This window comes from Cucumis sativus, unplaced genomic scaffold (assembly GCF_000004075.3).
Source record: "Cucumis sativus cultivar 9930 unplaced genomic scaffold, Cucumber_9930_V3 scaffold86, whole genome shotgun sequence".
Lineage (NCBI taxonomy): Eukaryota > Viridiplantae > Streptophyta > Magnoliopsida > Cucurbitales > Cucurbitaceae > Cucumis > Cucumis sativus.
Window position 1 is genome coordinate 18,813 of NW_022279577.1, and position 22,382 is coordinate 41,194.

The 22,382-nt window shown below is 33.7% G+C and overlaps 1 protein-coding gene across 7 annotated transcripts; it reads left to right on the top strand.

Annotated features, from left to right (window-relative positions):
* The first annotated feature begins 1,426 nt into the window (after positions 1-1,426).
* LOC116406315 (sphingoid long-chain bases kinase 2, mitochondrial-like) lies at positions 1,427-22,224 on the top strand. 7 transcript variants are annotated; one of them, XR_004219343.1, is made up of 17 exons: positions 1,427-1,520; positions 1,607-1,749; positions 2,334-2,468; positions 2,615-2,675; positions 3,204-3,295; positions 4,014-4,175; positions 4,265-4,348; positions 4,428-4,533; positions 4,783-4,887; positions 6,113-7,582; positions 8,418-8,551; positions 10,356-10,384; positions 12,889-13,290; positions 13,511-13,583; positions 14,307-14,400; positions 15,424-15,563; positions 15,645-15,671. XR_004219343.1 is itself a non-coding variant. In XM_031890027.1 (16 exons), the coding sequence occupies exons 11-16, from the start codon at positions 8,405-8,407 to the stop codon at positions 22,140-22,142; spliced, it is 561 nt and encodes a 186-aa protein (XP_031745887.1). In that variant the 5' UTR covers positions 1,427-1,520; positions 1,607-1,749; positions 2,334-2,468; positions 2,615-2,675; positions 3,204-3,295; positions 4,014-4,175; positions 4,265-4,348; positions 4,428-4,533; positions 4,783-4,887; positions 6,113-7,582; positions 8,388-8,404; the 3' UTR covers positions 22,143-22,224. The 7 variants fall into 7 exon arrangements, 1 of the variants encoding a protein (XP_031745887.1); XR_004219344.1 differs by having other exon boundaries at positions 4,036-4,175; positions 13,498-13,583; XR_004219346.1 differs by lacking the exons at positions 15,424-15,563; positions 15,645-15,671 and adding an exon at positions 22,133-22,224.
* The last annotated feature ends 158 nt before the right edge of the window (positions 22,225-22,382 follow it).

The following is a 22,382-nucleotide window of genomic DNA, read 5'->3' on the forward strand; positions in this document are numbered from 1 at the left end:
TCTTCTAGTTAGCATCATAGTTCAACATTTTAACCTAATATATTGTAATCCTCTTCTTCCTACTGACTATTTGTCCATTTAGGCACATTTTCTAATAATTTTGCTTTTAGTTTTGTTTGTTTTCTTCTGTTCAAAGACTAGGAAAGAAAAAGTAGTTTTCAAGAACATTTTTATCAATTGTTCAAAGAAGTTTAGTCATAAGTAATTTTCATAAGCATAATTTTGTGAAACAAAATTGTTGCCAAATAGAGGCTTAAGTTTTTTTAGCTTTCAACTTGACTTTGTGATCAATCTCTTCATGTTTGAAGAAGAAGAAGGCATTTGCCACATTTTAGCGAAGAAGGCATTTGCCACATTTTAGCTTTCTCCCCTTTACCACTTTGTTTTAGTGGAGCTACGTGAGGAAAAGGTGCCATGTCTCTGAACTATTTTGATTTATCATTCATATAATTTCTTACTTCTAAATCTCTGATGTACCGCAAAAAATATTGCTAATATATTTGAATCTATCTATTCTATAACTTATATTCTTGCACTTTCAATGCTTTGATCATAGTCACAAGATGTGTGTGGAAACAACAAAATGCAACCTTAAACATATTGGGTTAAAGAAATATTCGATATCACTGATTTCAACTTTTGATTATCACTGATTCATCTATAATTTTGGCTGGATCCATGATCTTCCTAACTCATAGTAGTATATGTTTATCATAACCAATACGTCTTACTGTCGTTACAACATCTTTGTGGGTTTTTGTTATTGTTTTGCTTTGTTTTAGCTGTTGGTTTATTTGACTAGTGACTTACATGAGATTTAGTCTACCTTGACATTTCTCATAACACGACCCGTCCTTGTCTTCTGAGCTAAGAGGATCAGGCTTAGTCAAGTCTACCGTCACATTTCAATTTAATGATCTATTATGTTTGATTTTTCGTGAATTTGTGTTACTTAATGATCTATTTTGTTTCTCGCTTATCAAATAATTGGAATAAGAGGAGATTTGTTTAACATTTGATGAGAATGGTGATGCGTTAAAGATTCGATTTTATTGCCAAGTGTCTTCGTGAGATTATGTCTTTCGGTAGTGTTGAAAGAGCTACTGTTTCTAATTTTGGTTCATTTCTTGTTATGGGAGATTGGTTTAAGATATGGAATAAATGTAGTTCATTTCAGGGTAATAATGTTGCAAAGCTTTTTAATATTCCTTCACACAACCATGGTTCCTGTATTCAGTCACCTTTATTTTCTTGTGGCAGGCTACATTAAGATATATCAAGGTTGGAGACCAAAGTTGAGAGGCTAAAGTCGGTAGTACAAGTTAAAGATAGGGAGATTGCAACAGTTACACGAATAGTACAATCTCGAGACTTGTCTAAATTCTATGATTTCTCTCTATTTAACATTGAACAAGGAAGTTCTTTCCACAGAAGCCAAAGGTAAGGCTGCTTTTAAAGCTCAAATTGACAAGCTACAGTAGGAAAATGTTGAACTCCAGAGAAGGGTTATTGGCAATCAGGTTATGGTAGTTGGATGCTGTGAGATAGATACTAGTTTCTATGTAATAATTTTAGTACTAATGTTGTTTTCTGTTTGTGTGCAAAGCAAGTAAGAACTCAACAAATACATGAGATGAAGAAGAAAGAAAAGGAGTACATCAAATTGCAGGTGAGAACCTACAGGGTATAGGAATACCTACAGGAAAGCTGGATATGTATGTTGCTGCTGCTGGCATAAACCCTCAAAGAGTATGTTTTTCTTAGACAAGCTCAACGCCCTCCCTTCATCCAATGGTTGTTTATCCAACTTGATTTCAATCAGTTGTGGCTATTGTTTTAATTGTTTATAGGATTGCCTGCATTCAGATTGTTTTATCTTCTCATGTTGGGCTACTTCCAAGAAATTTTTTAAGCGAAGGGTGGATAATAGCTCGCTTGTTTAGTCTAAACTTGGGGGATTTCAAATTTTGCCCAAATTTCAAAATTTTTCAAAAGTTTTTCATTACAATAACGAGCATCATAACTTCTTAGATCTTGCATAAAAGGCATGACTGTCAACCCTTGAGCACTAAGCTCGGGTTTGTGACGTGAGATTCTGAATTTTGAGAATAAGCTTATGTCCTTTTTGTTTTTGCTAAGTTTCAACTAATACACTCGGTATTTATCTTTGTGCTTATGTGATAGATTTGTTATGCACTGTAGTGATGTGGGGTGTTTCCTTATTTTCTGCATCTTAACTACCTTATTTCCTGCATTTTAACTACCTTATTTCCTGCATCTTAAATACCTTATTTTCTGAATCTTAGTTGGTACTGAAATTTGGTTTGTTTCAGTGAAAGAGGCACTATCAGCATTGACATGTACATGTGATTTTAGGCATGAACCAGGAGAGTGAGAGTTTTAGTGTGCCGTGTTTAGAATTTGCCGATATCTTTTTCCCGTTCCAGCAAGTATTCCTGATTGTGGGGGTAACTCTCAAGTCTGCAGTCTTTTCTTCATGAAATTTGTAGATTATCTAAGAATACTAATATCATTTAATGTTGACATTTTTTTAGCAACTTTTCTTAACCCCACTTTTTGAATTTCATTAAGTTTACTCTTGTTTAATTGACAGATTCTTCCAGTAATGCTAGATATTGGTACTAACAACGAGAAGTTACTTAATGATTCTCTTTGTAAGTGAAAGGGAAACCTTCATGTCGTTTATCTCCATATTTTCCATGTAATGTATTGTGCTTATATTGATCTGTTTCTGTTGTCAATGGCGATATATTTGGGTTTTTTGTTGTTGTTGTGGTGGTGGTGGTGAAATATTTTATTTAAGTCTCTAGTTAATATTTATGCTTACTTAACAGAAAATTTGTTGCTTGAGCTTGCTTCATTTGGTTCTTTTACTTGTTTAAGTCCTCCTCTAACTAATTATACATTTCGTCCTTTTACTTGTTTAAGTCCTCCAAAAAGTATTCATTACTTTAATAAATTCCCTCACCAGCATCATCACCTCTTATTCAACAAACTGTTTTTTCCCAAAAGCAAAAAAGGAAAAAAAAAAAAAAGATAAAGACAATCAAGAACAACCATCAACTACATGAAAAAAAAAGAGAAGAAAAAGATAGCTACCGAAAAACATTACTACCCATTTTCATTATCATCATCCTCTACTATGCTTTTCCACCTTCTTCTAACCCATTTTTCCATTGCAGGATTTATTGGAGTTGAGGAGTCCCACAATCTTTATGTTCTGTTTGTTTTTCCATACTTTTTCAAGGCTGTTCAATTGGAGTTCCATCTTCAGGTAATATTAATGTGTTTGTTTCTAAGATAATTTTGTTAAACACTTGTTTTTGTTGTCCCCATCCACCAGCTGTTTGATGAAATGCCGCATTGAATAATTTTGTGGGTTCTTGGGAAGCGTGTGATCTATGTGTTGTGGAATTTGTATAATTAGTTAGAGTGATTTAGGAAAACTTTTGTATTTGTAGTTGAATAGATAATTCATTCCATATTTAGAGCATGATTAAGAGTTATTTTGAAATTGTTAAAATTACTTCAAAAGATATTTGGATAATTTAAATGACTTTCTATTGTATGTTGATCACGTTTGATAGATCGAAAACTTTTCTTCTTCTTCTTCTTCTTTGTTTCTTCCTGCTGCCTATTTGACCTGCAACTTTGAGTGTAGTTGCTTGGCTGTCTAATTGCCACCACTCAAAGTCACTCCTTCGCCTTCTTATCACTCTTAATTTTCTTGACAACAAAGTCAAACTGCTACAGAACAATCGAATTTTCGTTTGATTAATTTTCTATCCACAGGAGGCTTTTGTATGTTGATCACCCTTGTTTTCTTTGAAAAGTTTAAAATTCCATACACGATATATTGGGAAACTTTCACATTCCTCGGGACATTAAAAGCTCAAGAGCATTGATTTTGAGCAAAATAAAAATGAAAATCCCTTTTAATTTCCAGCAACACCATATTTGAAGTTCATTGTATTTTCTTCTTCCAACTACAGGTTGACGTGATTGTCTTGACAGATGGAAGTCGTATTCTTGGCCTCGGTGACCTTGGAGTTCAGGGAATAGGAATACCTAGATTGGAGGGAGAAGAGTATCTATCTATTGTTGATGAATTTATGGAAGTCGTGCATACATGTTGGCCTAAAGCTATTGTTCAGGTTTATTGGTTAAGATATCAAATTTTTAACTGTGTTCACTGCCAGTAATCAGTATCGTAATCTCGCAATTTGATTTTGAATGATGCCAGTTTGAGGATTTTCAAATGAAATGGGCTTTTGAAACATTACAACGTTATCGTAAGAGGTTCTGCATGTTCAACGATGACATACAAGTGAGTAGTTCATGTTGTATTCATGCAGTTGATAATTACTTAAAAGGACATTCATTTTCGTTTATTTCATTTCATAAAGGGAACTGCTGGTGTTGCTCTCGCTGGACTATTGGGAAATGTGAGAGCTCAAGGGCAGCATTGAGTGATTTTGTTAACCAAAAGATAGTAGTGGTAGGGGCTGGAAGGTATTGTCAGCTGTTTAACTTTAACATTTTCTCCAAATAGCAATACTGCTAACTATTTAGGGATCATAAGCCTTGTCCTCTTTGTTGAAACAAAAGTGGTTGTTTGAAAGAGAATTAATTACTATTACTATTACTATTACTATTACGTGAATATAAGAGAAATGAAAACTTTGGAAACTATAGTTCAATCCTTTTGGTTTAACCTTCATTTGTTTCAACATGCTGTTTTTTCTCCTCTTTCAACTTCAGTGTTGGGCTCGGTGTTCTTAACATGGCTATTCAGGCTGTTTTGAGAATGGTAGGGAACAACGATTCTACTGCAAGAAATCGATTTTTTTTCTAATAGACAAAGATGTAAGAATCTTTTTCAAACTTTCATTTCTCAATTTATGCATCAGTCTGTCCAAGTTTTTCCTTCCATGAGAGTTACTGATTTCAGAAACCAATCGGATGGGGTTTGGAATTTGGGTAGCTTTATTATGGGTTAATTTGTATGACGCAGTTTCGTGTGAAAAGTATGAGGCAGTTGAAGAAGTTAAATGACTTGTGGTGGTAGTAATCAGTGTCAAACTCATGTGGTTTTTAACTTACAAAGAAAGAGGAAAAATATCAACTTAGTCCGATGCAGATTAGGGTTTTAAGTCTTCTATCTAATTGTTTGTGTGATAAATGCAGTTACTTTATCAAAAACAAAGAAGAAAAGGAAGGGACCACAAGATTCTTTAGTATTTTAATTTTATTGCATTACATTATATTCAATCTTCATTTTTCTTGGTTGTGCTGCAAATGGTGTTTCTTCTATTATGGATTTGCATTATACAACATTGCCATATTAAGTCATAAAGTTATGAAAATTAGAAACACACCCTTTGTAGGAGAGAACATGATCCTTCCTTTGAAGTAAATTGAGAGAATTTCCTCTACTGCCTCAATTTTAAGGCTTGAGGTTTGAAGAACAAGGATGAATAATCAACGAAAAAGGAATGAAGAGGTTTCTCGTTTAGGGAAAATAGCGATTTTTCGTTTTTCATACTTCCAAAACGACACAAGTATGAACTTATTGTGTATTAAATTGATCGAGAGGCCTTCCAATTGTTTGTTAATCTATAGTTTCTGTCTCTATTTTAATTAACTGCTACATGTAGAAGCCTAACTAACTTAGTTAGAGTTCTATCAAAAAAAGGAAAGAAAAAAAGGAAGAAGAAAGATCATGTGATAAATTTATAGAAATGCCATGCAATTATTTTCTAACTATTAATTTATGTTTCTGTGGTAAATTACTGCTACTAGAAATCTAATTGTGTTCGGTTAGTTAGACTTCATGGGTTTGATTTTTTTTTTTTTTTTGTTAAAGAGGTTCCATAAGTATACCGATGGTTTTGAAATTTTGATTTGATGCATGTCTGAGAAATTTCAAGGCTAAATTATACAGAATACCCATAAACTTTGTACTTTATATAAAAATACCATTGAAAATACACTCAAAACATAAACTACCAAAAGTGTTAAAAATACAGTTAATATAATTATCCTAATTTTAGTAATAAATGAAATTGAGAGAACTTTCTTTGATTTTCAGGAACAAGGATGAATAATCAATGAAAAAGGAATGAAGAGGTTTATCCATGCAAGCTTCAAACCAAAGCCAAGGATGTCGATCCTTCCAGGGGAGTCCAAAGTTCTCCCTTATTTTTCTCCCTTTATTTTGATTTTCAAAAGTTTGCAATTTTTTAAGTGGGGGTGGGCAATTGCTTGCATGTTTAGTCTAAACTTGGAGGTTCAAATTTTGCCCAAATTTCAAAATTTCTAAAAAAAATTTCCTTACAATAATGAGCACTATACCTTCTTAGATTACTTAGATCTTGCATAAAAAGCATGACTAGCAACCCTTGATCACTGAGCTTGGGTTTGTGATGTAAAATTCTGAATGTTGATGAGTATATGTGCTGAAATTTGAGAATAAGCTGCCGTGTTTTTTGGTTTAAGCCCATTTTTAGCGATATCTTATGGAGATGTGAATGCATGATTGAGAAAATGGTATGTGTGTTGTGAATGCTTGATTGCATGCATATAATAAATAAGTGCATGGATACTTTTCTAGCTTTGTCTTCCTTTGTTTCTTTGCCATGACTTACCTATGATGCGCTTAGTCCAAACCTAGCCTAGATAGAGTTAAAAAAGGATAGGAGGTACTCTTTAGAAATTGAGATGGTTTTAACAAATTTGTCTTGTCAAACATGAGTTTGGAGCCTCTTGTCTAGCCACAATGAACTAAATCCCTTTAGAAAGGGTGGGCATTAACAAATCTTGTTGTCACTTCGAAGGGAGCAGTCAAACTTAGAAACTAAGTGTAGAACCATAGAAAGGTTACCCCATCGGTTATTGTGTGCGTACCAAAGAAAGAAAAGAGAGACTTGCAAATGTAAAACTTAAGACAGCGAGACAATTAAGAGCTAAAAAAAACAAAGAACATATGCATTATACATCAGAAAAATCCCATAAAAAAATGAAGGGAAACTTCACTTTTGGCCTAACCAAAAGCAGACCACCTACTCTTAGCGTTCTAGACATAGCATTGAGTTTGATGAGGGCTTTGAAAAGAGGAGGAATCCTCCCCGTTCCACACTAGGGGAAAAACGAGACTTGTCACTCCGAAGGGAGCAGTCAAACTTAGCATTGAGTTCAAGGTATCCTTCTTAGATTCTTGAATCATGACTACATTAGGACTACAATGAGCACCATTGTTATGGATCAAAATAAAGTTCCAAATGTTCATCCAATCGTGCCATCAAATGTGTCAGAAGGAAATATTCATGTTAGCATTGGAAAGACGTCAATAGCAGTGGAAAGAATTGAAGAAAAAAGTGAAACAAAAGTGAATGGAGACAGGAAAATGAAATTATCCCAGAAAAGCCAACAATGTGTAGCAAATGGTACAAACAAGAGTTGAGAAAAGATGGGGCGTGATTTCATGGTTTCAAATGGGAAGTCATCATGTGTATTTAAGGGGAAAATATTTTGTTTTTCTAGTTCCTTTCCAGAAGATCGGGTATGTTGTAAAGATTCTTTCCTCTTATTTCAAACAGCATGATTAATGTACACTATGCACTTTAGGTTTTAGATGTATTATTGTGGTAAATAGCATCCATTTTTTAAAAAAATAACAAAGTAGAAGCCCTGTATTCAATATCAGTTGACTTGAGTAAAGAGTAGTTCATTACTGCTCCAACTCCATGATTTTAAAAGCAAGTCAATGGTGCAGATAGGATTCTAGATCTACTGTTTCTTTAACACTCCGATCCTGTTAAGAGAATGATATAAAAAAAATGGAAAAATTACCTTTTTAGTCCCCAATTTTATAGAAATAGGTTTATTGGTCCTTGAGTTTTCAAAATGTACTCTTTTAATCCTTGAGTGCTTAATGTTATACTGGAGACTCTCAAAACCAATTTTTAGAAGAAGTTATTCTACCTTAAAAATGTATAAAGTTATATTGGGGACTTTCTAAACCAATTTTTATAAACTTAGAGACTAAAAAGGTGCATGACCAAATGGGTCTATTTTTCTAAACCTGGAGACTAAAAATGTACATTTTTAAAACTCAAGAACCAAACACACGTGTTCTTCAAAACCAAAACTTGGGGAGTAATTTTCCTAAAAAATTTAAGATAGTGCCAAATGTCATTTAGCATGTGAAATAATTACGATTTTCATTTTTCATTTGAGGAATATGCCTTCAAATTTTTTTACATTTTATTTTTGAACACTAACAAACATGCATCAACTTTTGACTTCCATAATCCCAAATATTTTTTATGTATATTTTGAGATCATATTTGAAATTCTCCTACTAGAGAGCTGAAATTGTTGAATGATAAATCAAGGGGGAGGCGAGGTTGTTGAAGATCACATGAAGCAGAAAGTGCACTTCACTGTTGAATGTCATGGTGGGATACCAAGGAGTACAGACGTTCATAGTACTTATGTGTCAAGTCATCGGGTTCGATCATGTTTAGAGGTAAGCGATAATTAATTGTCTTATTTGTGATTTCCGTTTTAGAGCTCTACTATTGGGTTTTGTTTGTGTTTCCCTTTTTGGACATAAAAGTCCACACAAGGTTGAATAGCATATTTTGTTTCATTTAGCCACTGCAAGTTTGGATTGTGTTTGGGTTGGATCTTTGAATTTTGAGGGACTTTAGTTTTGTGTTGAGCCACGCTCTTATAATATGAAGGATGGATACTGTTTTTTCCAAAACCAAACGCACATCAGTTTTCTAAGATTACAACAACTGTCCTCCCAGTGTAAAAAAAGGTATCCTCAAACCAACCAAAAGAAGGGGAATATGTGAGCAAGATTTATAGTTAATAAATCATCAAAAGTAAATTAGAGTTGGACTCGAGAACTCTTGCTGATGTATAGGAAAAGCAGACAAGGTATGGGAATATAAATTAAAACAGCCTTTAGATGAAAAGGGCTGCTACAACTGATCCTACCTCAAATGGCGGTACCAAAATATAGGACTTGAACCTCAGTCTTCTCCCTCGCCCGTTGTTCTTGGCAATGTTAAAGTATCTCAATTCGTACACATTCATCTCCTTGTTTGAAGCAATAACTCAAAGCCAATCTCTAATGTTGTGTTTCTTGAAATTCTTCTTAGCCAAGTATTTAAGATTCCTCTTGGAGAAGTAGCTATTGGAGTTGATGTTGATCTTGTTCTTGTCCTGAGTGATAGTGACTGAGTCATCAAGTGTCTCTGCCACCCCAGCTTTGTTGGTCTGATGAGGTGATGGCCGTGATCTTGTCCTCAACTGGCATCACACAATCAAATGGTCACATCCTTATTTTTTCCCTTTGGGCCACCAGGTCGATGACTCATTCTGCTTCTGCTCTGCTACTTGTTTCCCTAACTCTGCATCTGTATAGAACAATTGGCATAAATGGTGGATACTATTAAATTGGAAAATGGAGATTCAATCAGTTCTATCATTTTGACCTTTTGATGTTTAGGGGAAGGTGGTAACATAAATTTACCTTCTCAGACTATCCATTAAGGTTGGTCTGAAAAGAAAAGGGTGGTCTATCTTGGAAAACATATTTGGTTGTTCTCTTTTTCTTCACTCTGTCTACATTTTGGAAATATGAGTGCTATCATTGTGTGAGAGGTTTCTTTATTGACAAAATTAATTGGAGTTCAACATTTGAAGAAGTCTTTCTATGACTGTCCCTTGAACTCCAAAGGTTTGCACTCCATCCCTGTGCCAAACAAATAGATGCTTCTTATATATTTTTCTCTGGAATTGAGAAAGTATTGATGCACACTTCTGTTAAATGCGTTAAATTACGGCTTTGAAGCCAATTTTGAATGGATAGCTGGCGTAGAAACTGCCATTATTGATGAAATTTGATACTACTGATGATTTTTAATTTTAATTTTATATTATTATTAATTTCGTAGCCTAATTATGTTCAATATCTTAAACTGATATTTGAAATGAGAATTGAATATTTATCTTTTTTTATTTGTTTACTGACTATTTCAAATAAACTCGTTATGAAGGATGGATGTTTGTGGGATACCAATGGGCACATTTTCTATTCTCCTCTTCCTTGCTGTGTCCCTTTGCCTGGATTTGAAAACATACGGTTTTGTGTTTCACAATATGATGACAAAGACAGAGTATTGTTAAGAAATCTGTGTTTTGTACTTGGGGCCAAGTTTGTGGAGAAGCTGACAAAGAAGGTAACCCATCTAATATGCAAGTTCACCGATGGACAAAGTATGAGGCTGCTTGTAAATGGGGGAAACAATGCATTACAGCTGAATGGATATATGAGTGTGTCAGCCAGGTACCTTTGCGATTTTGTTGCTTTTCAATTAAATATGTTCACGTACATGCATATCCTGATAGAATTCTAGACCCATTGGTGTATCCTTCTATTAGGATTGATGTTTTTTATGTTTAAACTTTTGGTTTCCTTTGCATTTGGTTTAATCCTTAATGGTACCAGATTTTCCCGCCAGACTGTTCGCTTGTTGGTCAAGACCATTCAGAAACTTCTCCAATTGGTGCTTTATCTAACCAGTGGTCAAAAAGGTAATTTTTGCCATTGTCTCCTTGATCTTCTTATGGAAAGACCATGCTGAATTGAAGTGTTTAACAAGAACGGTCGCTGCCTGGAAATATAGTGAGACCATTCAACGAAGTCGTTATGAAAGAGTTTATTTTCACTATAAGAGAAATATTTTTTTTATATTCTTTTAGTCTCTACTGATGAATTGCTTCCTAGAACAATATAATTTATAATTTCTTTCAAAATAGGTTCGTTTGAGTAATAGTGTTAATTATAAAACTCAAATCACACCGTTTGCAATGCTTGAAAACCAGTATTCACAAATAAATGCTATCCTTGAGCATTAACTTTTTTCATGGGACATTTGCAAAAATGGTAAAACAAGTTATAACTTTATTATTTGTGAAAATGATCAAATAAAGTCCAGCCCACCCATATAAAAGCCTGGATTTGATTATTTTTGCTATATTTTCAAAATCACAAACCTTAAAGACATTTTTGCAAAACACCTAAACTAATTTGCCACCCAATATAGTTTTCCTTTTTCATTTTAGAAAAACCAGGTTTGGAAATAAAGGCAGTAGGTTATTTCTTTAAAAACTAGCCATTAAATATCCCTGTATTCTAAGTGGATCTTAGCATAATGCAAGCTTTAGTGTTTTTTCGAGAAAGACTATTATGTTCGAACACAATTCAATTTTGCCTTTGTAACTTGGTTTTTGAGACCTTTGTGTCTTGTATTTTCTCAAAGCTGAAAGAAAAGAAGATGTCAGCAATTCTACTACTGAAGATGGGACTGTGGGCATATGTGATGGCTTTAGTGAAACACAAACAGAGTCTCAGGTGTGTGGCCATTTTTCTTTTTGTGAACTATAACTCTATCAATTATAGTAATTTTTTTTAAAAAATTGCCACCATTTTCGTCAACTTGATTACAAGAGGACTAAAGAACGAACTATAACTCATAAGATTTTTTATGGAGTAGGAATTAGGGTATTATGGTCAAATTCTTAATATATTAGGATTAGGATTAGTTTCTTTTATTAATTAGGATTAGTTTGATTTTAATAGAGTACTTGTCTTCTTGTATTCACAAATTTAAATATTAATAAAATTCTCTCATTTGGTCTACAACAAATTGTTATCGGTATTAGAGCAAACGTTTGGACCAACTTTGATTGCCATCGGTGGAAAATTGGAAATTTTTTCGTGATGCTGATCAGAAGAGGAGCCTTGTGAGTTGTTCGCATTGCTAAACAACACACATCTAACTGGGGGAACCCTTAAAATTAAAAAAGAAAGAAGAAGAAAGAAATTCATCCTAATTTTGCATGGATGCATTTGTACACATCAAGGAAGACAGTGTGAAGAAAAAATATACTAGTTGGCTAGTTGGTATAGGCAAGAAACTCAAATTTCCTCCCAAATGAAGAATTGGAGTTCTGATTCAAGTGATTCAAAAGAAGAATTCTAACACAATAATTTTGCTCGTGCTTGATTTTCTCAAAGAACCTATCATTATCCACATTTGAAATTTGGTTACAGTGATTCTAGCGATTTCAACAAAGATTCTAATGCAGTTCGGAACAAAATAACAAGGATGGACGGTGGTAAAAATATCAAGACAGATGGAACTTGTCTTGATGAACCTTTCTTAATGAGAAGAGGAAAAGTGAGAACATTTTTTATGAAATTTGATACTACTGATGATTTTTAATTTTAATTTTATATTTATTATTTATTTCGTAACCTAATTATGTTCAATATCTTAAACTGATATTTGAAATGAGAATTGAATATTTATCTTGTTTTTATTTGTTTACTGACTATTTCAAATAAACTCGTTATGAAGGATGGATGTTTTGTGGGATACCAATGGGCACATTCTCTATTCTCCTCTTCCTTGCTGTGTCCCTTTGCCTGGATTTGAAAACATACGATTTTGTGTTTCACAATATGATGATAAACACAGAGTATTGTTAAGAAATCTGTGTTTTGTACTTGGGACCAAGTTTGTGGAGAAGCTGACAAAGAAGGTAACCCATCTAATATGCAAGTTCACCGATGGGACAAAGTTTGAGGCTGCTTGTAAATGGGGCAAACAATGCATTACAGCTGAATGGATATATGAGTGTGTCAGATAGGTACCTTCACGATTTTGTTGCTTTTCAATTATATATGTTCACGTACATGCATATCCTGATAGAATTCTAGACCCATTGTGTTGATATTTCTTCTCTTAGATATGGAATGATTTTGTTTGAATACAAAACTTTCAGAGAAAGATTGTCTCTCTTGATTTGTATCGCCCAAAAGAAGTTAAAGCTCAAGACAGAGCGACAGGCTTATGCACTGTCAGCCAATTTCCTACTCAAGCTGCCCCAATGATAGCCAATGAAAGCATATCCCAGTTCCTATCCATTCTGCCATTCCGAGAGACCAATCAGCTGGAACTAACAGTAGCTTTATAGGAGCAGCTGAACGAATAAGTTCTATGAAGAAAAGCGCAAGTTCTTTGACGAAGCCATAGAAAAGCATTCACTTTTGTTGGAAACAGATCCACTCAATCTGACTGCATTTTGAATTCCACAAAACAAACTACATCAAATTCTTCTGTAGTAACTTCACACGTTCCTGATGTCGCTTCCGCAATTGAGGACTTGTTGGAGCAGACAACTAAGGTAAAATCTGGTTTGAGCTACAATTCCATTTTTATTTTATTTTTTCCTTCAAATCCTTTTGTTTTCCTTTCTTTTTAAGATTCAAGATCAGAAGTCACCTGGAAAGACTGGCTGCGATAAAAGTATTATCCTTCTATTAGGATTGATGTTTTTTATGTTTAAACTTTTGGTTTCGTTTGCATTTGGTTTAATCCTTAATGGTACCAGATTTTCCTACCAGACTGTTCGCTTGTTGGTCAAGACCATTCAGAAACTTCTCCAATTAGTGCTTTATCTAACCAGTGGTCAAAAAGGTAATTTTTGCCGTTGTCTCCTTGATCTTCTTATGGAAAGACCATGCTGAATTGAAGTGTTTAACAAGAATGGTCGCTGCCAGAAATATAGTGAGACCATTCAACGAAGTCGTTATGAAAGAGTTTATTTTCACTATAAGAGAAATATTTTTTTTTATATTTTTTAGTCTCTACTGATGAATTGCTTCCTAGAACAATATAATTTATAATTTCTTTCAAAATAGGTTCGTTTGAGTAATAGTGTTAATTATAAAACTCAAATCACACCGTTTGCAATGCTTGAAAACCAGTATTCACAAATAAATGCTATCCTTGAGCATTAACTTTTTTCATGGGACATTTGCAAAAATGGTAAAACAAGTTATAACTTTATTATTTGTGAAAATGATCAAATAAAGTCCAGCCCACCCATATAAAAGCCTGGATTTGATTATTTTTGCTATATTTTCAAAATCACAAACCTTAAAGACATTTTTGCAAAATACCTAAACTAATTTGCCACCCAATATAGTTTTCCTTTTTCATTTTAGAAAAACCAGGTTTGGAAATAAAGGCAGTAGGTTATTTCTTTAAAAACTAGCCATTAAATATCCCTGTATTCTAAGTGGATCTTAGCATAATGCAAGCTTTAGTGTTTTTTCGAGAAAGACTATTATGTTCGAACACAATTCAATTTTGCCTTTGTAACTTGGTTTTTGACCTTTGTGTCTTGTATTTTCTCAGAGCTGAAAGAAAAGAAGATGTGGGCAATTCTACTACTGAAGATGGGACTGTGGGCATATGTGATGGCTTTAGTGAAACACAAACAGAGTCTCAGGTGTGTGCTATGCAATCCAGAAGGGGGAATGCAACTATACCCAATTCATAATTGTATTTGGAACACTAATAATTTTAGCACAAATTCCATCTTTCCATTCTCTAAGACATATAAACCTTATCCCTCTCACTCTATACCTTGGCTATAGTGCTCTTGCAACATATTAAAATTCTCGTAATTAAAAATTCATACACAATTTAAATTAAATTAAACATCAAGACCCCTGTTGAAGATGAATCTCTGTTCATTTTTCTTTTTATTAATAAACAAAAGTTTTTAGGTCCACTTCTTTCAACAACCTCCTCAGGGATCCTTAATTATCTCTTTCCATGTTCATAACTACTCTAGTCATGCAAAGATTAGGGTTCATGGCCAATCAACAATTAATCTGTGATCAAGATATTATAAACGTTATTCACATAAAAACATGAAAAGATTAAGAGCAAATAATCAGATGCATTACAAAGAGTAATTCATAAACTTTGTCTTCATCTATCCCTAGGATTAAGAGTTTAGCTACCCCATACTTCACAATCTAAAACACAAAACTCAATACAAAACCCATAACAAAAATTAAAGGAGAAGAAAAAGAAAAAGAAGAAGAAAAGCTAGTGATTCGTATTATTATCAGACTGTGTATAACAGTATGTGTTTTTAATATTCTTTTTTCCAGCTCCAGTGTACCAAAATATTATCACAAACTCCACAATCCTTCTCTTTCCAATCCCTAAACTAAAAGATAATAGATTTAAACAATAAATCAAGTTATTCGAGGTACTTGGATCCTCCCTTCTTGAGATCACAATCTCAAGCCCTAAAACCCAAATATTGCTTCTCTTCTCCATTCCCCTATCCCTCTATTTATAACCAAATGTAACCCACTCCCTAACTATTTATGCCCTCAATACCCAAATAACCCCTAATACCGATCCTATTCGTCTCAAGGTGGTTTCAAAATGTAGACCATTTTGGAGGGGGCAGTGACTGCATTTTTACCATCTTTATTTAATTTCATCTATGTAGAATGCCATAACTCACAGGTTGATGACGGTGAATGGGAGCTGTATCCACAAGTAACTGCTCTATGCATTGGAAATGCTAAATACTTTGGCGGTGGTATGAAAATTGTGCCAAATGCCGATCCTTCCAACAGGAGTCTAGAGGTATAATTCGTTTCTGTGGGATTTTATTTGATCACTTTTTCCTTCCTTGTCTTCTTAACTATGTGATGCTTTTCTTTGCAGGTAGTAATTCTTCAGGATTTCAAGTGGTATGACTTTATTCTGAATTTACACAAAATATACAATGGGACATATTTGACGGTGAAAAACGTAACATCAAGAAGGTTAGTCATCTCTTTAAAAATTATAATGTGCCTAGATTTTCCATTTTGTATTTCAATTTTCTCTCTCCAACGGTCTGTTTTATGTTGGAGACTTGTGGAAGCAGAGGTGAAGAAACTATAATTGAACTGGATTTGCATGCATTTGGTTTTAAATGGGCTTTATGACAAAATAATTCAAATGTTTCTTAAATGGGCCTTTTCTTCTCTAACTCCTTTCTACTTTTTCCCTCCTCCCCCCTTCTCTCTCTCTCATTTTAAAATTTCTTCCCCCACTTTCTCTCTAACGGCTGCCTCTCTCTCTTATTTTCTCTCTCTTCTTCCCTTCTCTCTCTCTCATTTCAAATTTCTTCCCCCAACTTATTCTCTAACTACTGCTCTCTCTCTCTATTTTCTCCCTCCTTCCCCTTCTCTCACACTTTTCTGCCGTGTTTAGGATATCTTCTTGTCAAATCGAACATTCAACGTATTTGTAATTGTGATTTTGGAATTAATGTTTGGTCAATTTCTTTTCATATCCACAGAATCAATGATTTTGAAGTGTTGAAACTTTCTTATTTAAATATTTTAAAGAGCTATGAGTTTTGAGGTGGAAAAGTTGTTCTCTCTGTGTTGTTTTTTCTCCCTGTTTTGTGGGGCTGTTTTGGATATGTTGTTTTTGGTTTTGGTTCTTTGGTGCTTTTGTTTTCTTCATCTGTTTGTGTTGGAACTCCAGTATGTAGTATTTCAATAGTAAACTTTATTGATGAATAACGATGTAAATCCTTAGTACAATATAAGAATGCAAAGACTCTCCAACTGTTTTAATTTTATTAAAGTACATTATATTCAATCTTCATTTTTTTGGTTCTTCTGTAAATGATGTTTCTTCTATTATGGATTTGCATTATACAGCACTGCCATATTAAGGCATAAAGTTACGAAAATTAGAAACATACCCTTTGTAGGTGAGAATGTTGTATGTATATATATATATATATATAAATTAGTTATCTTTTTTAGTCCTATATTGTAAAAAAATATGATTGTTTGTTGAAAAAAAAAGGACAAAACAATGGACCAATGGATCGCTAATATGAGTCGGTGAACGAGATAATTAATTCTCTAAATCCATTTAAGCAAAATTAAAAAAAAAATCTAATAAAAACCCTACATGTACAGTCTCTCTCATTTCAAATTTCTTTCTCCTCTTCTCTAACGGCCAAGTCTCCCTCTCCTCCCCCCTTCTCTCTTGCTCTCTTGTCTTCTTTGGCCTATCTCTCAACAGAAACCCTATCATACCCATTTTGCGGATCCATCTCCATCTTCTTCTCTTAGTCGCGGATCCAATCTCCATCTTCTTCTCTTAGTCGCGCATCCAATCTCCATCTTCTTCTCTTAGTCGCAGATCCAATCTCCATCTTCTTCTCTCAGTCGCGGATCCAATCTCCATCTTCTTCTCTCAGTGCGTCCTTTCCATTTCTTCGTACACTCCATTTTCGAAACCCTATCATACCCATTTCACCCATCCATCTCCATCTTCTTCTCTTAGCGCGTCCTTTCCATTTCTTCTTCTTCTTCTTTGTTCGTACACTCCATTTTCCCTTTCTCTTCTCAAACCCTAATTCTTCTTTGTTCGTACAACCAAAACCAGTTTAACCAGTGTTGATTCCTCCTCTACTTCGACCTGTGTGCTCTTTTCTTCTTCCCTCGCAATTTCGATTCCACCATCCTCACCGATTTTGGTTGCAATTTCTACTCTCTTCAACCTCAACCTTCTGGATTCCCTCACTCTCACCGGATTGACTTCAATGTCCTTGGAACCTCCACTACTACTACTACTACTCCACTCATCAAAGAATCCGCTGGATTATCAGACGCTCCTCTTCCTTTCCTTTCTAATCCTTGTCTCTCTTTCAACTCTAGCGGTGAGCCCCGAACGAATCGCATTACTCCGTGAGTTCCCAATTAATTCCATCTTTATTTAATATTCAATTGTCCTCTTTCCATTTGTTTCAATTATTGAATAGAAAGTTACTTGAATGAACTATGTTCTAATAATTTCATGTGGTTCTGGTAAAGCACAGTGCATCCGGTCGAACTTCCCCATTATGTAATTTTATGGAGGTAGTTTTGTAAATTGGATTGAAACAGGGGCTATTCAATGTGTATGCATTAAATATAGGTATTGTTTTTCAATTAAATATAAATCGATTGAGCCTCCGATGTGCTAGTAAGCGTCAGATCTCCTCTGTGTATATATAGTTAGGTACTCTTCTTTTTTTTATAGGTTCTGTCATATATATCACGGTCTGAAGTTGTAGCTGAACTTGCTTTCATCTTTAGTTTTATCACTATTTAAAGGTCAGATTTTGTTCGATTAGAAGAATGTAAATTTGTCAAGGACAATAGCATGCTTAGTTTAATTGTACTCAAATATTGTTAATAAAACAATTGCTTTATTTGTGTTGATACCATTATTTGTGTGGTAGATCTCTTGATTCATTTTGATGTTTGTATTTGAAGACATACAAAGGTCATAATACTAGTTGCTATTCTTTTTATCTTGGTACGTTTCATTTTTTTTTAATATTTCAACTGTCTCTATAAATTGATTGTACAAACATATCTCATCATTCAATCACTTTTCAAGTTTTAGATTCTGAAATTTTACATATTGGGGTTTTCCTTTTTCTTTATTTTGGATTATTTCAAATCTCCAAAGATCTTTCTTGTAACATTTGCATATTTTAGTTTATTAAAATCTTCGAAAGTAGAGGAGAAGGCTCCAAAAGCATTATGTCTCTCATTGCCTTGCCCTAACATTATCATCTGTGTAAGATGTGTAAGATGTGCCAATGAGTAGACCATGTTCTTTTACTTTTTTTTCCATAGCTTTTGAACCACTTTCCCTTTCTCTCCTTCTCTTTCATTCTTCTTTTATGTTAATTGGAAGAAGCTTTGAGGCCTCTCTTGAAAATAATGAGGTTTTGAAGGGATAGAAAGAGAGTGATGGTGGGATCCATCAAAGGTTTGGGATTTCACACAATGTTCGCATCACTCTTTTAAATGTAATTAGAGGTTGAGGAGTTGATCGCCGATCATAGATAAGGAGGGGCTGGTTAGTGGCTTGAAAAAGAATTCAGATAACATTAATTTTTTCTAAAAATAAAACCAACCTTCCGACGGTTGGTTAACACTCCTCGACAGTCGAGATAGGGTAAGACTTGTATTCTAGTTCTGTTGGTACCTGTATTTGTGCTTCATCACTTCATAATTGTACTTTTATTTATCCCCTTTGTATGTTTCCATGTGTTTCATGTTTGTCTTTTATGTTTCTTCTATTTATATATTTCTTCATGTTCTTCTCCATTCGGGTTTGCTCTTGCGGAGGTTACACATTCATTGTTGTGCTGGTACTTTAGTTAATGATGTCTAGTATTTTTGTTTTGCAAATTTTCTTGTTAGTGCTCAAGTTTGATTCATACTGCCTTTAGCATAGCTTTACGATTGCAGAATTCTTGCACATTGCCCTTTTTTATTTTGTTATTACTGATGGACTTATTTGTGATACTTTAAAGAAGAAAATTTATGGCTATTTGTGTTGAAGTTTATTTTTTGATTATTGGTTGGTTTTTTCCCTCCACTTTTCTTAATATTTTGAAGTGTGTAATAAGGTAAGCAATTTTTTAGTCCCCTAAATTTGTTTTGTTGATGAATTGTTTCCTTTTTTTTTCTCGGTTTTGTTTTCAGGTTTTCATCATTATTCATTTGGTGGCTAAATATTACTCATCTGGTATTTGTTCGATCTTATTTTGTTGTGATCAATTGATATACATAATATGCACTATAAATTTGTTAAATTTTTGGATTATTTGCTTTTTTAATAAGGTTGGAGGAACCTCAAGCGTACGTTTTGTTAAAGCATATTTTATATTGATAAATTTGAAGTTGTCAAGTCTATACAATGATAATGTTAATACGAGTAAATTTATAGCAAATTTAGTTGACTTAACTTATTTACATGCTGGTTGCTCGGACTCTTGGAAAAACGTTACGTGCATTTTAACCCAGCGATAAGAGAACTTAAGGTTGTTATGACTTACATATCAGTTTTTGAGATTTTCTTATAACTTTTTCATAGACCTTATTGTAGTTTTTTGTTCTTTATTTTTGTTTGTAGGACGTTTCTAGAGAATGCAAGACCATGTTTGAGTGAGAAATTGGTCTCGATGAAATTGAGAGTTCAAATGAACAGCACATACAATGCAAGTAAATCTACCTACTCAAACCCATCTTCTATTTCTAAAGCAGAAGGGCTTTCGGTGGCTGAACCAAGTGAGTGATTAAGTTTTTTATCACCCGTATTATTTGTTATCACTAGGGAAAGAAAGCTGAGAGAAAAAGTAGAATGCCAATGGAAAAAAAGAATGTAGTAAGCAGCGTTATTATTTTAAAAAATAGAAAACAAAAATTAACATTATTGTTAAACCGAGCCATTCTCGAGAACATGAAATAGAATTGGATAGCTGCCATGCATCGTGTCTATGAATGTTAAGAATGAAACTATCCGGTAAGGTTATAGAATAATCATTCTACCAGCCTCAATTATGATACAGGGTTTATGAAATAGAATTTTCTTATGTATTGTAATAGTAGAAGATTCTTCGTTGGGAAGCAAAGCTTATAGCTTTGATGAGTATCTAAAGGTTATAGAAGAGCAACTGAAAGCTTACGATCAGCTCCAAACCAATTTTCCAGCACAAAGCCAGAGTGGATCCCAAGTACAACGGGAAGGTTGTTAAAATCAAATCTCTTATGTCTTATTTCATAACTATTTAGTTTTGATCTTAACTACAACAATTTTCATTTTTTTCTAGGTGAACATTGTATGTGCTTAGAAATTAAGTGTTTTGAAAATTAGAGGTGAGCAATCACACTTAGAAACTAAGTGTAGAACCATAGAAATGTTACCCCATCGGTTCTAGCAACGCCTAGTTACCGCAGTTCATAACAAAGAAAGAAAAGAGGCTCGTAAATGCAGACCATAAAAAAGTGAGATAATCAACAATTATAAAAAAAACATATGCAATATGCATTAAAAAAAGCTCATAAAAAATATAGAGTCAAGTTAGTTAGGTCAAGTAGAACTTGTTGAGTTCCTCAACTTAAATTTACTCTCTTATCCATTAGCTTAAGCTTCTATATGTATTAGTGCTTTCTTGATACACTCAAATATTTCTCTTTTATTACTTGTTTTCTCAACTGATATGTATCATAAGACCTTTTACATGTCTTCATCAACATGATACTTAAAATACAAAGCTCAACCTCTTTTTTGCCACTCCATGGCATGAGTATCCTGGCCCATTAGTCATTTTTCTTGAAAACCTAAACCAGGTTATGGAAGGCATATTTGAGAGTGTTTTTAGAAACTAGTTAACAAAATTGATTTTTACTAATAAATGTTTTGTTAAAAGTGATTTTTATGGCATATTAACGTTCGTTTGTGTCTATACTTTTTAAAAGTGATTTTTGTAACATAAAAAGTAATTTCCAATGACTCGAAACATGTTTGAACTTAACAGGTAGGAAAAATTCAAATGCAAAAATAGACATGGTATGTTGGCTTGTCTGATTCTTACTTGTTTTCTTTTATTTATTTTTTTGAAAAATTTGATGAGATATGACATTAGTTTGTTGTTGATTGTTCTATCATTATGGTTTTGATCTTAACCATCTTTTTCTCTCTCTCTTTGGTCTTTTGTGTTGCTTTTGATTCTATATGTTCTTAATTTTAATGTCTTGGGTCTTTGTCGGTGGTGGAGATTAGAGATGCTTGTGTTCTGAAGAAGATAATGGAAGAATTTTTATTTGTATTATGTGAGATTGTTTTGAGTTTCATTTTGCATTTGTTGGAATGGAAAGAAAAATTACTCTGTTATCCATGCATAGTTAAGTTTTAGTTAAGTCTACCTTGACATTTCTCATAACACGACCCGTCCTTGTCTTCTGAGCTAAGAGGATCAGGCTTAGTCAAGTCTACCGTCACATTTCAATTTAATGATCTATTATGTTTGATTTTTCGTGAATTTGTGTTACTTAATGATCTATTTTGTTTCTCGCTTATCAAATAATTGGAATTAAGAGGAGATTTGTTTAACATTTGTTGAGAATGGTGATGCGTTAAAGATTCGATTTTATTGCCAAGTGTCTTCGTGAGATTATGTCTTTCGGTAGTGTTGAAAGAGCTGCTGTTTCTAATTTTGGTTCATTTCTTGTTATGGGAGATTGGTTTAAGATATGGAATAAATGTAGTTCATTTCAGGGTAATAATGTTGCAAAGCTTTTTAATATTCCTTCACACAACCATGGTTCCTTGTATTCAGTCACCTTATTTTCTTGTGGCAGGCTACATTAAGATATATCAAGGTTGGAGACCAAAGTTGAGAGGCTAAAGTCGGTAGTACAAGTTAAAGATATGGAGATTGCAACAGTTACACGAATAGTACAATCTCGAGACTTGCCTAAATTCTATGATTTCTCTCTATTTAACATTGAACAAGGAAGTTATTTTCCACCGAAGCCAAAGGTAAGGCTGCTTTTAAGCTCAAATTGACAAGCTACAGTAGGAAAATGTTGAACTCCAGAGAAGGGTTAT